This window comes from Oxyura jamaicensis, chromosome 4, assembly GCF_011077185.1.
Source record: "Oxyura jamaicensis isolate SHBP4307 breed ruddy duck chromosome 4, BPBGC_Ojam_1.0, whole genome shotgun sequence".
Lineage (NCBI taxonomy): Eukaryota > Metazoa > Chordata > Aves > Anseriformes > Anatidae > Oxyura > Oxyura jamaicensis.
In genome coordinates, this window is record NC_048896.1 from 68,431,310 (window position 1) to 68,448,897 (window position 17,588).

The following is a 17,588-nucleotide window of genomic DNA, read 5'->3' on the forward strand; positions in this document are numbered from 1 at the left end:
TGTTATCAGAATGTTGCAGACACTGTGGGTGGTTTGGAAGTTAGGAGAACTTTATAATAAAGATGTAAGCTCTTCCCTGCCAGCTGGCTTCAAGTGAATGGGAATATTTCTGGGCACAGTTACTTTTTCTAATACAGACATAACCTGAGATTCTTTAGTTTTTCCACCTACTGTGGAAACTTGAACTATATTCTACTATATAGTTCACTACTATATAGTGAACTACTATATTCTACTATATACTATATTCTAGCATTCTACTAGATACTTTGGAAATAAATGATCTAAACTTAACATCTTTGTAACTTTAAAAAGGGGATGGAGGTAGAATTTTCATCTGCGTTCAGTTTGACTTGACTTCCCACAGCAGACTGTACCACATGAGTTACTTGGTAGAGAGACAGTTCTTTTTTCATTCCTGCTGTGGTCTACTCAATCTTCCATGTTCATTTTCTGTGGCCCTTTGTAAAAATGTTCTCCAGCAGGAGGTGAACACCTTTCGTTGTCATGCCCAGTTGTTCCCTTATAATGACAGATTTAGAGCTGGAATTTCATCCTAAAACAAAAGAGTTAAAAACCTTCAGGTTAACAACATTAGTTAAGATCTTGATGCTTCAGAGATCAAATAAACATGTATCTGCCCATAAAAAGTGTTTTTCTACAACCCAGGCCATCTCAAGGGAAGTATGCTAACTTTGTCAAGGTCAAGACCATAAGGCTTCTCCATGGCAGGGAGTGTCCAGAACAGTTGGCTCTAGTTACTGTCATTTTATGAAAAGAAAGCTAGCTATACCTGTTTGGTGACCTAACTCTTATGACATAACTAAAATATCTATTGGCCTTAGCATCTTGAGTCTTTTGGATTGTCTGTATTTGAGATGAAATTTATGAAAGACTCTATCAGTCAACTTTTAGGAGCTTTCCTTGACAATTTCCCTCTCTACCGTGTTTCTTCTGCAGACCAAATTATGGATGTTAATTGAGCTTTAGAAGCAGTTCATTGCACTGCTGTTGATGTGAGCTGACTTGGTAACTGCTCATTCTGTGCTGTGGATTTAGATAATGTTCATTCAGTAACCGTCAGTACATTGTACCAAAAAATCCATCAGTACATTACAAAAGCAATGGCACCAATGGACCGATGGTGCATTGTAATAATGAGATGTATTTTCTCTATTGGTCTTCTGGATAATAGAGTGATTCTATGTACATTCTCCTTTCTCTACATCTTTCATGATTTAGTGCTTTCTTAAACAGTCTTATAGTTTGGGAATCAAGGTCATCACAGTCTGAGGGAATATGTATTAGGTTTTTGGCTTAGCTTTTCAAAACCATTACATGTAATAACGTCGAATAACACTGCTTGTCCTCTTTATATCAGCAGACAATCACAGGATGGTTTGGGTTGGAATTAAAGACCACCTATTTCCAACACCCTGGCCACGGGCAGGAACGCCTCCTACTAGACCAGGTTGCTCAAAGCCCCATCCAACCTGGCCTTGAACACCTACCTCCAGGGATGAGGCATCCACAGCTTCTCCGGGCAACCTGTTCCAGCGCCTCGCCACATTCATAGTGAAGAATTTCTTTCCTCTATCTAATCTAAATCTACCCTCTTTTAGCTTACAAGTTTTTTTAGCTTTCTCCTTGTCCTGTTGCTACGCTCCAGATTAAAGAGTCCCTCCCCATCTTTTCTGTAGACCTCTTTAAGTACAGGAAGGCTGCTGTTAGGTCTCCCTGGCGCCTTCTCTTTTCTTCACTAAATAACTCAAATGTGGTACAAGAGGCCCTTTCTGATTTTATTAATTAAACTTTGAATTTGTCTATTAGGTACCTGCTCAGGGCTGAGAACAGCAACCATACCACTTAGGTTAGCTTGTGGTTCATGTTTGGATTTGGGACAATATCCTCAGGGCTGTCTTTTAGAAGGGGAAGTTTCTGGAGGTCAAAGTGATGTCTCCAGTTGCTTCTGCTCTAGAATTCTCGTGAATATATTTCTTTGCCTCATCAGGAAGTTTGATCGTTGGGCTCACTTTCTGCTCAGAATCATCTGTAAGATGTGATGTAGCAGTAGTAATACTCTTGGGCAAGGCAGTTATTTTAAGATCTTATGAAAAGCACGAGATTGCTGCATTTATTTTCAGATACTCTTCAATCCGTGTAATACGGGTTTTGCTCGCGTTCTTGCATAGATGCTGCAGTGGCTTCTGATATGAGCACACTGAAGCTAGTCTTTAGTAGGAAGTGTCCTAGCTACTAATATGAAAGATGGTGCAAGATACACCTATGTGGTCTAACAGACCCCTTTTCAAACAACCGTATGTGCTGAAGCAGGTATTTCAGGATGTCAGGATCTGAAATCAGCTCATTTTTCATCTACATCCTCTTTGCCCTTCACAAATAGAGAATTTCCCAGTGAGACGGGAATCTTACCAATTTAAAGTTCCTGAAGAGTTTGTGTGTGATGTAGTCTTGGCACAGATAAAGATGCCTGTAGTTCAGTTACGTATGTTTTGATTACAATATTGACATTTCTGACATGCCACCAAAGTAGGACCTTAAATTATTTAGACCTCTTTCATAGTCCACGCAGTACAAACTCTACAGATAGCATTTTTTTAGTGCTAGGAGCAATCAGCTGTGTAGCAGCACTATCTACAGTATCGGGACTTTTTTTACATCTAAGCTGTACCTATAGTTATGTTCGTAGTTCTCTAATGCAAACATGGTTCATCGATACTTGATACTGCATCAGTGTCAACTATGTACCCACACTTTTGATCCAAGTGCATTTTTTCAAATTCACTGAAAATATTAAATATCTGAAAGCATTTGGAGTGATAACCTAATTGCTTGGGTATTAATTTTGTAGACCAGTCTGTCTTTGCTTGCAGAATGAGCAGAGATTCCCGTTTCCACCTTTTTTCCTTTGAGTGAAAGGTGATGGTGTAGTTGGGAGTTCTGACAGGATCCTCAGCTTTTCTTACATGGGGTACAATACAACTTTAGGTTGTATGACAATTAACAGAAATCTCCTTAAATTGATACCCTTTTATTTTGAAATTTGAGCATGAAGTATATTTTTTCAAGGCGTTATTCAAAAGTATTAATACTTCATTGTGGTAAAGTTTTTATAAAATAATTTGAAAATCTCCATGTATGGTTTATTGGACTAGTGTAGTACTACATTTGCATAATTTTGGAGGTTTTTCAGATGTGAAGTCAAAGATCAAATGCATGTAGAGAGAGATTTTTCTGTTGTTCCCAGACAATTATGAATAAAATCGATAGCGGTGAATTGTCTTACTATTATTCATGTTGTTTCCCCACTTAAATAAGGCAAAAGAGGAACTCAAATTATCACCATTTTGGGTGTCACGTAGGATCTTTTGTTTAATACTGTCCAGTCACTCAGTGATTTACAGCAGGAGTTGAGGGAGCTTTGGCCCATTCACTAGCACTGTTCGGTGCAGCGTGCACATTCCAGGTGGCTGCACAACCTTCCAGTCCAGATCACAACTGCATCTGGAACTGCAACCTAATTTCTGTAGACACTGCAAAGACATAAGAGACATAAGAGAAAGATCTTTCAGTTGATAATACAGGTAGCACTTTATTTGTTACTGCCTTATTTCTCCATTAAAAGCTCATAGTTAATTTTCCTAGTGTGTTTCATCTTTAAGGGCAAAACTTTTTTTTTTTTTTTTTTTTTTTTAATTGGGAGCAACAGAAATTGGTAAACATGTATTATGAGTTGGGCTCTTTTGGTCGTCCAGTTTTTCAAAAAGGGGCTGTCATACATGAACATCTCAAAAGAATCAGACATTTTACAGAAATGTTTCATTAAAAATTGCATCTAGAAGAGGCCTATTTCACAAAATCGTGTAGGTAACGTTAAATACTATCTACTTTTTTTACAGAATATGTGACAAAGCATACTTTCTTATCATTGGTATACTAAAAATATACTTGAATTGCAGTTTCAGTTTTGTTCGAATATTGGTGTGAATTTTTTTAAGAAAAAAAATGTAAAAGCTGGTTAGTATTAAATCTTCCTAATAAGCAAGTCTCTCTTCCACTTAATTTGTGCTTTTGTTGTGGCTAACAAATAATTTGCTGTATAGGTTTTTCTGTACACCATTGATAGAATATATAAGCTTGTCATCCTAGTGTGCTGGAAATGCTACACTCAGATCAAGTGTTCCTTTCTGGTTTTGTATATCCTCACCTGCTCCTCACTGTAAATCATTGAGATGTCAAGAGCAGTGATTAATTAAGCTGCACGTGCAAGTGCTTTTTTTCACCTGTCAAGTAGGAAGAAAACTTACTATAGTGAATTGTGGGATGCTGTTTAATTCATTTCTTTTTATTCCAAACTCTGAGGTTCACAGAAATATTTTACAGTCTAATTTTCATTAACATTTCAGTTTATGGATAATAAGTCCTGATTTTATGGCCTTATATCCCAAGTTACGCTATAGGAGGAGAAGGGATTGGATGTGAGGCTTTGGGAACACACATAATCGCGGTCGCGAGGCTGCCTGGGTTTTTATCTAATGCTAGTCAAATGACTTTAAACTGGCTTCTTGTTTAAATAAACCAATTAATACTGCATAACTACCTATCAATTTCTTATTTATGTGTATGTATTGTAATATATGTGTAATTTTATTGGAATTTGAAAAGCTTAGATGTTTTTCACACTCCTTTGGGCAAACAATGAAATTAAATTGTATAGTGATCTTAATCTATTATTAAAAGGTCCTGGAAAGGAAGATTACAAGGTAGATTCAGGTTTTGAATCGGTTTTGCCATTGGTTTAGCAGCGGGTGGGCAGGCAGATGCCTGCTCAGAGTAGAACCTATTGCCATTTTTCACCATTGATAGAGTAGCCTTTCAGAGTCAATGAGCTCTGTCAATGTGAGCTTGTCAAGGCTACAACTTCATAGACCTGAGAGGCGGTTTGAGAGGTCAGCCCTTTTCAGGTTTGCTGTGATGCAAATGAACTTTAATGCTTAAACAACTATTGGAATTTTTATGTCTGCTCCTTGTTCTTTTTTCTTCACAAAGTCATTGACGAGACATTCAGTGCTTTTTAAATTGGAAGTTGCATTGTGCTAAAGACCTAGTACAGATTTACGGAGGGCTGAAAGCAGTTAGATCATGTTCTTTTCATGGTGCGATTAGAATCAAATCGATTTCCCTACAGCCTTCAGCATTCAGATGGCAATTTTAACAAAGCTTGGGGGCTAGACAAGGGACAAAACGACTGAACTGAATGTTAATTACACTCTGCAGCCTTATTTTCTTTTGATTTGGAGCTGACTGGCAACTAAATTAACAAAAGTGTGACCATAACTGCTGCCCTATTTTCATTTAAAAGGAGAGCAGACTCTAAAAGGCTATCTTTACAAAGAAACAAGTGAGGTCTGCTGATTATTGTTAAAGGGCACTGTCTTTAAAAACATAATAATAACAATAACCCTCAAAATACTCAGTTCGGAATTGAAGTGATAAATTAGTCATTGGCACATCCACCTCTGGATAATTCCTTGACTTATGCTTTTTAAAATACTGTGTAATAATAATTCAGCATACTGATTATTTATACATAGCCATGATCTAATTTTTAATCATGTGACCGCAGTGCATGCTTAGATGCTACTGCAGTACTGCACCGGAGGCTAACTGGGGTTTTAAAAGCAAAATGTTAGTATTTGATGGGAAAGGAATAATTTGTTCTCCGATTCTTATTTTGTTCAGATGTGCTTGTTTGCCGGGCCGGCATTTAGTTTGATTTGTTAAGGTTCATTTACAGTACTTGTATTTTGTAGTAATAACAGCAAGATGCTTTCTCATCCCTTCCCCTCACCCCTCTGTGCCTTGTAAGGAAGCTGCAGCTGCACAAAGTTGTATTTGATCCTTGTCATTGCTCCGTCCTTTTGCACCTGCAGCTCTGTTGGTCTCATCTTAACACCTGGCACCATGAATTATCCTCTATTTATTCATAGTCAGTAGCAAATCCCATTTAGAGCTAAGCAGTATATATTCTGGCAGTCAAATGACCATAAATGTCAGAATGTATTTCTCAAATGTAAATATAACTGAATAACTATATTCAAAATGCTGTGAAACTTCACAGCACAGAAAGTCCTTTAATGCTGGCGTGTGTAGTCTTAAAGCTGTGAAGGAACAGATTTCAGAATCCTCTATCTGAAGTGTCAAGTGTGGTAAAGACAGGCAGTAAAACTTGGCTTGAGGCTCTTAAATACAGGGTTTGCTCTTTATACAAATCCTAAATTTTGTAAGTTAAATTTGTGCAAGTTACTGCAACTTTCTGCATTTGGTTATTTGCTGTCTAGGATCTGGATATAAATGTAACTTTTTTTTTTTTTTTCCCCTCAAGTAGACTGTTGCCTATCTGTACTTGACGTGGGACATTGCAAAATGCTGGTTGTAACATTTGTTGGTTCAAATACCAGCCTTGTAAGAAGCAGTGTATTGAGACCACTGGTATTAGGGAGCAGCATTCCTGCATTTATACTTGGATCACTTTAAAGTTTCTGCAATAGGTTTTGAACCCCTAGCTGCTATAAAAACATATATGAGAAATGTTTTTGTTCCAAAATGGTTAGATTTTTCTACACAGTTTTGAAGATAGTTATTTGGGTGTCATGAAAAGTTGTTTTCTGCGCTGGTTACTATTTAATACCAAGGAAGTTTTGATAGTACTGCAGACCACCCTGTACTCAGTCACTGTCCTGTACCTCTCTCCTTTTCACACAAAAGCAGCTGCAAAACAAAGTTTTTCTAAAACCACTCAAGAGTAAAATTCTTTCTCATTTGTCTTCCAGACACGAAGATCGATTGAGAAGTTATTAGAATGGGAAAACAATAGGTTATACCACAAGGTGAGTGCCGCAGGGAGCAGCTTCGTACTGTTGGAGTTTGAATTGCACAGTATGGAAACAGATGCTTTTGTTGAACGAAAAATATGAAAGGTGGACAAATGGGCTAGTCTGTGTGCTGCAATAAAATACAGCTCATTTTTCTTCTTTTTCTTTCCTCCTTGTCTAGCTGTGCTTGCATTGGAGACTAAGCAAAAGGAAATGTGAAACGAATAACATGATGGAATATGTAAGTTAAAGGGCTGTTTTGTGAGTTTCTCTATTAAATGATCATTTATTTTGCTTCTGATCTTATTCTTTTCATGATTATTAATCAGCAAAGGTGTCAGGAGCTTAATCGCCTGAGTGCAAGGATTTTCTACGGTTCACAGATGCATGGTTTCATGTGCAGGACTGATTTATAAAGTTATGAATGACTTGAAAACAAGGCTTCACTGTGTTCTAAAAAATAATAAATTAATTGCCAAGATAAAATAGCTTGAACATGTGCTGATGGAGTGTGAAATTTTAGATGCTGTATAAAGAATAACCACAACTTTGGTTACGCAGCAAGTCAGATATGGCTGTTTTATATGATGCTAATCAAGTCTAGAAGTATGGAAGAAGACCTTTCAACTAAGCTGTTGGAGCTTAAGAAACCTTTAGCCTTTTTAGATTTTAACTGCCCCTTACCTCAACTGTCTTTGAAAGTTATCTTTATCTCAAATTGGTGTCACTAAAATATCTTTAAGTCAGTCTAAAATTAAAACTCCAGTCTTTGGCTGAGACCCGATAAGTACTTCTTAGAAACATCCAGTGAGAAGTTACATGCAGTTTAAACTGAATGATGTCCAGTGTGGGATTTGAGTTTGTTTAGCTAGCAACCTTCTTGCTCTTTTTTTGGTGCTGTTTGTGTTTCCATTTTGAAAATCTCTTGGACGTAGACAGAAGGTACTAAATAGGATGAATTTAAGCTGCTGAAGTGTAAGAAACATTAGAATTTGCAGAATTTTTGCAAACCGTCTAGGAAGTAGGAGACAGGAAGGGTTAACTTTGTAAAAATAAAGACTAATCTTTGAGAAATATCTGCTATATTAGTTCCAACTTATCTGTGATTTTTCATTGTATGAAAAGTTGTCTATTCTTTGAAACAACAAAGGTATCATGCATGTAAAATTGATTTTAAAAACTGATTAAGTAGTAGGAAATTAAATTAAAATGATCTTTTCCTTTTAGCCTTTCCTTTTTTTCCTTGTTTCTATGTTAGGTCTTAATTCTAGCCTGAAACAAAAGATTTTTAAATGCCTTTTTGTACAGAATAGCTCTATTCAGCTCACTGAATAAGTAGACACTTTTTATCACCTTTTCTACAAAACTTGTTAATTTAGATGTATGATAAGACACTACAAACAGCATACATCAAACTTTGGAAAGTAGATTTGAACTTCACCTAAATGAATATCTCACCTAAATATCTCACTGAAAATCATCTTTTTCTAAAGACATTGTCACATCCAGTGTTTTGCAGAATTTAAAACAAAACAACAACAACAAAAACAAATTAACCAAACAAAAAAAACAAACAAGCAAAAAAAACATACAATGCTAGTTTACTCTGGCTCATTCATTCTGTTAAATACAATTTAAAATTAGTTGAACTATTTGCATTAATACTGTGTAAGCATGGACATGCAGCTTTACAGGATAAAGATCTGAGACTTTATTTTCAATTTGTGAAACATCTAATATGCAATCTCTGCATGTATTTAATGAGAATTGTTTTAATAGACTCCCCTACACCATTTCCTCATTTTCAGTTAACTAACTTGCTAGTCTCTTTAAAACTGCCCTTAATGTCATGATTTAATTTGAATTAATAAACTCTTAGCCTCAATTTTTTCAAAGTGCTTTCAATTAGGCCCCTGTATGCAAAGTATGGTTCTTTGTCCACCTGAGGATCTCCGTCCACTGTCAGAGATGCTAAATTGTATATAAGGTGGCTTTACTCTCTTGGTAGAAACACAGACTTCCAGCTTTTCTTCTTGCTCCCTTTTTGAAATCTTGCCTGAATATCGGATGTGCTGGTAGCTGTGAAGCATCCAGTGGTCAACTTGTGTCAGCAATCAATGGATTTTGAGCAGTTTGCATCCCTGCTGAAAATCAAGCCACTTCTGAGTATCTCTAAAAACAGACTTATAGACGTGGTTTCAGCATTCATTATTTCAAAAGCGTTGGCCTCAGAAATAAAATGAGATGTTTTTTCTTTTCTCATGTTCAGTATGCTATCACAGATAGAAGCACTTATTCTCTAAAAGACAAGTTGCGTTCTTGTTCAATCAAAAATATTTAAAGTTCTTTTAACTTTGCAGAAACTCAAGCTCCCCGTACGAGTAAATAAAAAAATCCTTAGTTAAGCTACCAGATGAAAATATTATTTTCTTTATTTTTTTAATTCTATTTATTAATATTTTTATTAATACTCTCATGCTGCTGTTTTGGTAATCTGTCTCTAAAGAAAGAAACTGTATGCTGTGAAAATGTACATGTGAACGTTTTCTTTAAGATTTCTATTTAAATGTAAACCCGGGGTAACTACTTGGGTTACATTCTTGAGTTTATGTCTATGCTAACAGATCTATGTAGTTCTGCAAAATATAGTTAAAACTTGAACTGGGACCTGAGGCATAATCATTTAGAAACACTAATCAAGTTTATTGTTAACTACTTGAAGACTTGTTTGATATGCAACTACATTTGTAGTAGTTGAGATCCCTTTCTATATGAATTTTTGAAGTATAAAAATGATTTTAGAATCTTATATTAAGCAGAATCAAATTTGAAATAAAGGAAATTGCACATATAATTGAAAATTAACTTTGGATGCATTTTGCTTTGCGTTTTTTGAATTAATATATTTATCTCTTTAATAACATGTTCCTAATCATTTTTGTTAAAGAACACTTATGTAGTAGGTTCTTTCAGTCTGTTTAGATGTGTTCAGTATTAGTAGGCAAACTTTGTCAATTCCATTTGATTTTTTACGAGTTTTGGGTTTCTGTCTGAAAATAATTCTAACATGACTTTTCTACCTGAGGAAAGTATTGTGATTGTCATTACAACTTAATGTACTTAAAAAATAAATAAGTATATAAATAAAAATTATCATTGTGACAAGTAGGATGGTTGCCATCTCTCAAATAATATATATTTCTTTTCTTTTCTTTTTATACAGGTCATCCTTATAGAATTTTTACCAAAGACACCGATTTTTCGACCAGATTAGCATATGATTTATTTATAGAGACTTACTCAAGTATGTTGTCTTTCCAATGGTGCCTTGCTTGGTGCTCTCCTGGTGGTGACATAGCATTGGTTCTACAGACTCTTGTGGTGTTTCCATTCTTTTTTTTCTTTGTTTTTTTGTTTGTTTGTTTTAATAACAGCATGTTCTAAGTGCATTTGGTCAAAATGTGCAAAGTCATTTCATGCAAATGTTACTACTTAAGTTATTACTTTTCCTACTTCTGTTTGTTAATGTATCCTGATTTTCAAAGAGTCTTTTATGTGTGCGTGCGCGTGTGTACATATATATACTACTATAAATACACAGCTGAAAATGTTCTACAAGTGAGCAGGTATTTTTTTTTAACCCAAAATGACACAACTGATTGATTGTACATCATGTAAGTCCTTTGAATTATTAGTTTGTGCTGAAGTACCTTCTAAGATCTACCTAAACTTTTGTCACTGACTAGTCAGTTGTAAATATTTTTATTTCTTTTTGGGTTATTGCCTAGCCTCTTCCAACAAAAGAAAGAGATGATTTTTTTTTTTTTTTTGAAAATGTACTTTCTGGAACCCAAATGCCATTGCATTAGAAATCTCAGTGCTTTTCCTGAAGAAGTCATGTCAGCTGGTTCTGAAGAAGTTCTAACTTAAATTTAAGAAAAAAAAAGCAAAATAGAATTATTTTACTCAGTCTAGAAAAAACACAGAGAGTTGCATGTGTCTGATTAGTAGCACTCAAGATCTCAACAATATATAAGTATTGCAGTTTATAATGTAGCTGTTTTAATTCAGGCTAATGCCATGTATCAGCTCTATTCCTACTGTTTACCAGATACAATATATAAGGGTACAGAAGGACTTGTTTTGCTAAAACGTATTGTCCAAGAGGACCTTTCAGGGTTGTTTCTTATTTTTAAAGCCACAGAAGCAGAAGAAAGTTACTGAAGAAGTCTTGACCAGTCCAGTTCCAGATACAAATGCAGGTGCCATGTATCAAAAGTAATCAAAGCAGAGTACACTGGACAACAGTGTAAATCTAAATGTGTGAGGTAATTAGTTGCTGCACCCTTGCTTCTGCTCATTCTATGCTTTTGGTTTACAAAGCTTACTTTCTGCACAAGTATAAAGACTTTTTTTTTTTTTTTTTTTAACTGGATATATGATGTATGCTTGGGTCAGGCCAGTTGTATTTTATTTCTTCTGCTTGTATCTTAATTGTACATATCTTCACACACAGCTCTTTTTTAAATTGCTACTCCATCATATTTTAAGGTTTGCTTTATGTATCTAAAATTACTGTACATGAACACTTACGTAAGCTATGAATATCTTCCTTGTACAGTTGTGGTAGCAAGCAATAATGTGAATATATGAAAAACAGATATACTCTGCTTAATATTTGTATGAATGAAAAGTTGATACCACTACAAGAATAATTTTCTCTTTTTAATCTTTTAAACACAAGTTTTATTTCAAGGTAATATATTACAGGTACCTTGATGCTGTGAACTATTTTTCTATGTCTTCAAAATATTTATTCTCTGTAAAATATTCTCTAGTGAGTATTATATGTTTGATAGTGGGAGTGGTCTAGAAAGTTTTAAATTTTCTTAAATCCATGCCCTCTGTATCTGCTCCCAGAAAACATCCTTTGCTCAGTTTTTGTCTGTGGATTCCTGCTATTTACTTTGAAAATAGCTCAACTATGCTTTTCAACAAGCCTACAAGTGTGTTTTTTTGACCTGAATGAATATGATTTTTAATTAACAAATATCTGTCTTGTGCTGCGTTGGTCTACTGGGGCCCACAATGGTTTCTCTCCAAAGTAACTAGTTACAATTTTTTTTTTTTAAATTGATTTCAGCCTCTTTAGCACAGATCTGGGTCTGCAGCACTCCTTTACCCACTATTAGTTATAATCTCGGACCAATTTCAGCCTGTGAAGGAGGACAGAAGCCTAAAGTTGATGGCAGCTGAGGTTCTGGAGGTTGGAGGTGCAGGGGAGATGTTGGAACTGAACAGAAGTAATAACTGGCGACCAGAAATATATATTGATCTCTTCAAGTCTCCGTTTTCAATAGAATGAATATTGAATATACTACACCTAGACTTTATTATCAAAATTCTCAGTTGGCTGTATAGATAGGTTTGTTTCATGGATGCAGTTTTTTACTGGTAGCTCTTTACTGCAGAGGGATAGGTTGGGTATGGCTTATGAGATGCTCATAGCAGCGATGAGTTCAGCATTAGCTAATGACCTTAATTTACTACCCAGTCTTCCCATACTACATTCTGTGACTCAGTGACTACCTTGCCAGCAGCACCCAAACCTGCTTATTTTAAAGTTAATTTGAGTGTGATGTGTGCTGAAACCAATGCAATGGATAAAGTGTGGCTTAACGATTTACAAAGAGCATCTCGTTAGCAAAACTTCTACATAAGCACTAATGCTATATAAGAACTCTTCTACTATAGGTCTATCTATTGTTACGTACTTGGTTAACAGGCATTTCTGTATTTTCACTATGGCTTACTCTCTGAGAATTCTGTTATAGGGGTCCAAAGTAGGGCTTTGAACAAATAAAAGCCTAAATCCCACAGTAAGGCAGACAGACAAGTTGCCGCTTAAAGTATTTCTGATATTTTATTAAAACAATGTCTCTGGTTTAAAATATTACCAGAAGACCTGAGAAAGTGGATTTATATGTGGTTGAATTTTGCTCAGAAGTGCTATTCTCCTGCTGAGGTAGTACACTTGTCTGGTAAGAATGCATTAAAACATTTTAACACAATTCCTTTCAATTCAGTACTTATAACAATAGAAATTGATCATAGCAAAAATTTAATAAAACATCTATTTAGTGCCTGCAGCAGTCAACAGGATTTATTCCTTTGTTGTTTCTAAAATATTTAAATCTTGTTATTTATTGTACCAGTAAGAAGATACTACTTCTCTTGTCCAACTGGCAAAGGATGAAGTTGCAATGGTTTGAGCAGGCCAGAAGTTATAGTAGGACTTCTAAGATGTAGACTGATCTTTGCTAAAGTCATTATTACGTTAGTCTAATCTGTTCAGCTTCTAGTAATGTAGCAGTTCCTATAAATAATCTTATCTATTTCCAATTTCCTTGAATAGTGAGAGAGAGCCACTTGATATTAATCATTTCACAAATGATCATTGCTAACTATGTCACCTTTAGCCTGAAAAACTAATGGTAGAGGCATCAATAACTCCCCGTGAAAGCTAATAATTGTTTGTAGATATAGTGGCCTCCAACTGGTCAATAAAGATCTCTTGCTTTCTGTAATCAAGATTATTCTCTTAGTGATAGCTAGAAATAAGTTGTGAAGGAGAAAGGTTTCCCTTCTGACCCTCTATGAAGAATTCTGTAGAGTCTATCCATCGTTAAATAGCTATGATGTGAAGTTTATACTGGGATTAGCAAATTTCACCAGAAATTAAAATGCTTGTAAAGATAGGTTATTTTTTGTAATAGCTCAGTAAGTCATTTTAATAAACTATGTATGTAAATCCAAAAATGTCTGTGGCAAATCCAAAATTTCCCATGATATTCAAAGCCACGTAGAGTACATTGTTTAAAAAAAATAAAAAAATTACAGTACTTAGACTTAAATTAAAATCTGTAAATTCTTTTCTTAAACGATACTTACCTTTTTTTTCTAAATCTCAAGACCATGGTGTTTAAAAGTTATATGCTTGCTTAAGTCAGTTTTTATTTTTCTAAAAGTCATTTTATCTAGCTCTGAAGGCTATACAGGAGAGCTTTAAAACGCAATCTGTAAATGTTCAGAAGCCAGAAGGCAAAGAAAAAGAACTTGTCTTTATTCACTCCTCCCAGCCTCCACCCCAAAGTCTTAATTTTAAATCAGCCCCCTTGTTTTGGGAGCCCCAGCTTGTTTTTTTGAGCAGCTGGCAATAATGCAAATTGTCCACAAAAAAAAAAAAAAAAAAAAAAAAAAAAAAAAAAACAGCATTTGAATTCTGAACAATTTAAAGAGATCACTTTAGCTGAAGAGGCAAAAGACTTGTTAAGCAAAGAAAATCCCTGGTTCTTTTAAGTTCTATAAGCGCTGCTGTTGAGTAATTAAAAGAAGGATCATGATGACCCTACATTAGGTCAAAATCCAGATGATTTTATGTAAAGGAAATGCTCAATTAGAGAGGTCTCAGAACCCCAAATGTCTTGGATTCACAGTAGTGACTTATTAAAGAAGGGTAGGAGGCACTGGCTAGTGTTGTATCTGTGACTAAAATAATTTGTGTTGCTCTTCAGCTACTTTGCTTACAAAAAGAAAGCATTTTAGGAATAAGACCTGCATTCATCACCACTAATTTGCTGTAATTTCTGTGCTGCTCCTCCCTAAAGCCCCATTGCATTTCCATCACAAACAGCCAAGTGTAATGATGGTTATAATGCCTTTAATAGCCATATGGTAGGTAGAAATATTAACTTCTCAGGGACTAATAGGAAATATGAACATGGAGTTAATGAGCTGAATGCCTATCTGCATGAAGGCGTATTTTGCAAACGGCATCGTAGGAAACTTCTGATTGTAATATGCATGACCATTACGAATGTTATCAATATACAGCCATGAGAGCTCTCTTTACCCTGTATTATTAGGCTGCTGAATGTCTAACTATGTTGGATAAAGATAAATGATGCTTTTTTTTCCCCTCCGATTTGGATAGAGTGATTATTTCTAACGGTGCTACCTTCTTCCTTCCTGTGTTTGTTCTTTATATAAAGTCCTCTCTGCCGGTTGGACGAATCGGGATACTGGTAATGAGAAAACTATCATTCTTAGGGAAGTAGAAAAGTTTCAGGGGGAGAAATGCTCAAGAAGCAAACCCTTTCACTGCAGAAAACGACCTGCATTTATTCTTCATTAGTTAGGCATTCATTCCACTTATTTTATTGGTAACACTGTTCTGTAGTTCATTAATTTTTTAAACTGAATCTGATTGCACACTGATGTTTCGGTCAGCGTTATTAAATTAGAAAGTATTTTTGCAAATTTTAAAGAGGGAGTCCTTGCCTGAAACTGTTTCTTTACACTGTGCTGATGTGTGTATTTCTGCCACATAACATTTGGATAATACATCTATTAACTAAATGTTATTGTTTTTATGGTAGATGTCCTTTTAAAAAATCTTCTGGTTCATTTAGCTCATTAATATTTCATTAAGACTTATTTTCTTGAAAAAGATTCATAAATGCTTGACTCTTGAGAATTCAACAGCCCGTTAGGAAAGATTTAGTGGGATGAAATGTAGAAATTAGGAGAAGCAACACCCAGAAGACTGAACTCAAGGATTAGGTGTGAAATTCTCTGAGTGTGATGGAAAATGGTTTTGAAACCTATGAAAGGGTATTGAATAATTAAAGTTAAGTAAAGGCTAGCTATCCATTTTGGTAATTAAAGTGTCTTCATTTCTATTGTATTTTTATTATAACAAGTGTGTTATCCATTTCTTTTGGTTATGCCCTAATTGATAGACTTCTGCTATTACACAGATACGGAGGTAAGCATCCTTAACTCAGCGTCTTTTAGTTTAAAATATCCAGACCAAAAAGGAATTGCTGATGAGAGCTGTGCAGTGAGTACAGACCAGTCTTCTCGTAGGCTGGAACCTGTAATACATGGCTAATTGTTTCCAAAGAAAATTTTTGACTTCCCCAGACAGCTCCTGTCATATGAGAGTATATCTGAGGGCCAGGAGTATGATCCAGTTAGGATAATTTAATTTCAGGTAAGTAAAATAGACCTTTGTAGTTAGTTTTAACTTTCAGGAGAAGGGAACCATTGACAAATGCTCACTTTTGGTGGGCAGATAATAAATCTTATAATGTTTATTGAAGCACACTTTTTTTTCCTCGTTTATAACTTTACCATTAAAAGTTTTTTTGCCTCATGTTGAAAATTAGACTTCATAATTAGCTGAAGATTTTTTTTTCCATTACAGCGTTTTAGGTTTGTGAATCCATTTTTAAAATCATGGTTAGAAATAGTAAAAAAAAAAAAAAAATAAATAAAAATAAAAAATAAAGTCAGATATCCTGATGCAATATAAATGATATTTTTAGTGGCTGTGTGTTTAAACTGATTCATTTTATCAACATAGCATCTTGCTCTTCCACTCTGAATGTTTTTCTCCGTTCTGTGCTTGCAGCAGGCTTCCTAACTTGTTAGGATATGCAGTGTACATATTTGTTAGTATTGCCAGTGAGCAGTTGGGTTCAGTGAGGTAGCAAGGAACACAGAGTAGTTAGAGATTTGAAATGTGTAACTTGATTCTTGTTTCAGTAGAAAACTGAATATGGCAGTGAGAATACGAAACTAATTCCAAACGTAAAAAGGAACAATAAATGACAAAAACAGTGCCTAAATGTTGTGTGCTAAATCAACCCTATGTAATTCATCTTGCTTTAAGAGTTTGCAGAGAACTGCGTAAGACTGTATGTGCTTAGGAAAAACGTGTTAAACATACAAAGCAGTAACAGCAAATAAGTCACTTACGGGATGTTATCTTTCAGGATGGCAAACTTTAAAAAAACAATATTTTGTATCTATGCTAAAAATCCATTTCAAGCAGAAAATGCATAAGCAATAATTTAACATGGAACTGGATATTAAAAAAAAAAAAAAAAGCTGCTATTTATTATAGACTTGATGGTAATTATGCCTACTGAGGATTCCTTCTAATAAAGAGGTTAGAAAGATAGGGTTGCTGCGATTTCCAATATTGTAACATTCCTCTTCAAACATTTTAAGTCCGGGTGAGAGTCCGAAAGCTTAGAGGCCAGTACTGTGTTCACAGGGCTTTGGAGAGAGAAGATAGAAAGAAAAGGACTTTTTTTTTTTTTTTTTTTTTTTTTTTTTAAGGCTGCACAGTTGTAAATACACATATTTAAGACTATTTAACCATGTCTGCTAAATTACTGAAGTTAATCTATTGTTGAATTATAGAATATTATTTAATACATCAGCGTTGTTTTTTCTGACCTGACCCAGAATTGGAATGGACTCCAATATAATTTTTTAAAGCGTTTCTTAAGTTGTATGTATTACAAACTAATAAAATATTTGTTAACCTGTCTACTAAGCCTTACTGTTTTTCGCCTCTGCAGTATTTGGGGGGAAAATAACCCAGATGGGGGATGAAAAACCCCAGAAACTTCTGCCTTGTAATTCAGTTCTCTTCTAATTAGTTTTCTTCTAATTTCCAGTCAATGTTTGTCTGATTTAGAAGAAAAAAAAAAAAGGGGGGGGGGGGGAAGTGGGAGGAGAATGGTTTGGGGTAATTTAGGTGACTATAGGACTAGAGTTACTAGACTTAGAGGATTGACTACCTCAAGTGTTTCAAACTAGCTTTTTCTTAAGTCTGCA

General features: G+C 35.0%; 1 protein-coding gene across 1 annotated transcript in view; it reads left to right on the plus strand.

Annotated features, from left to right (window-relative positions):
• Positions 1-17,298, plus strand: part of CHIC2 (cysteine rich hydrophobic domain 2) — a 31,803-nt gene extending 14,505 nt beyond the window's left edge. Inside the window, exons 4-6 of the mRNA XM_035323767.1 lie at positions 6,855-6,911; positions 7,078-7,137; positions 10,120-17,298. Coding sequence (XP_035179658.1) covers positions 6,855-6,911; positions 7,078-7,137; positions 10,120-10,170 — 168 coding nt within the window. The 3' untranslated portion in view covers positions 10,171-17,298. The remainder of the gene's footprint in view (positions 1-6,854; positions 6,912-7,077; positions 7,138-10,119) is intronic.
• Positions 17,299-17,588: the final 290 nt, after the last annotated feature.